Genomic DNA, 309 nt, shown 5'->3' with positions numbered 1-309 from the left:
CTTTCCCTCCCCATGGCCCTGACACCCTCAACTCAGCCTTAGAGCACTGAGGCCAACATCTAGGATCCTTTGAGCTGTGCCACCAGTGCAGGAGCCAGTGGGTGGGAAAGGGCATTGATGGAGGTAGCTGGAGACCAGCCCTAGAAGGATGCTGAAGGGGCTGTAGGCCCCATGGCACCCATGGAAGTGACGTGTCACCAGTGTATGGGACATGACATCCATGCATGTGCCTTGGTGACTGTAGATGGAACATGGCATCCATGGCTGGGGCTGGGACATAGCATCCACGGCTGGGGCAAGGCACCTATG

At 57.6% G+C, this 309-nt stretch overlaps 1 protein-coding gene across 1 annotated transcript in view; it reads left to right on the top strand.

The window, feature by feature from the left end:
- The window catches only part of KCNH6 (potassium voltage-gated channel, subfamily H (eag-related), member 6), an 18,671-nt gene that overhangs the window by 17,557 nt on the left and 805 nt on the right, over nucleotides 1–309 (top strand). The window contains exon 10 of the mRNA XM_010008104.1: nucleotides 95–97. Coding sequence (XP_010006406.1) covers nucleotides 95–97 — 3 coding nt within the window. The remainder of the gene's footprint in view (nucleotides 1–94; nucleotides 98–309) is intronic.

Source organism: Chaetura pelagica, unplaced genomic scaffold, assembly GCF_000747805.2.
Source record: "Chaetura pelagica isolate M959 unplaced genomic scaffold, ChaPel_1.0 scaffold520, whole genome shotgun sequence".
NCBI lineage: Eukaryota > Metazoa > Chordata > Aves > Apodiformes > Apodidae > Chaetura > Chaetura pelagica.
Note: the sequence above shows the minus strand (reverse complement) of the source record. Positions and strands in the feature narration are given on the sequence as shown.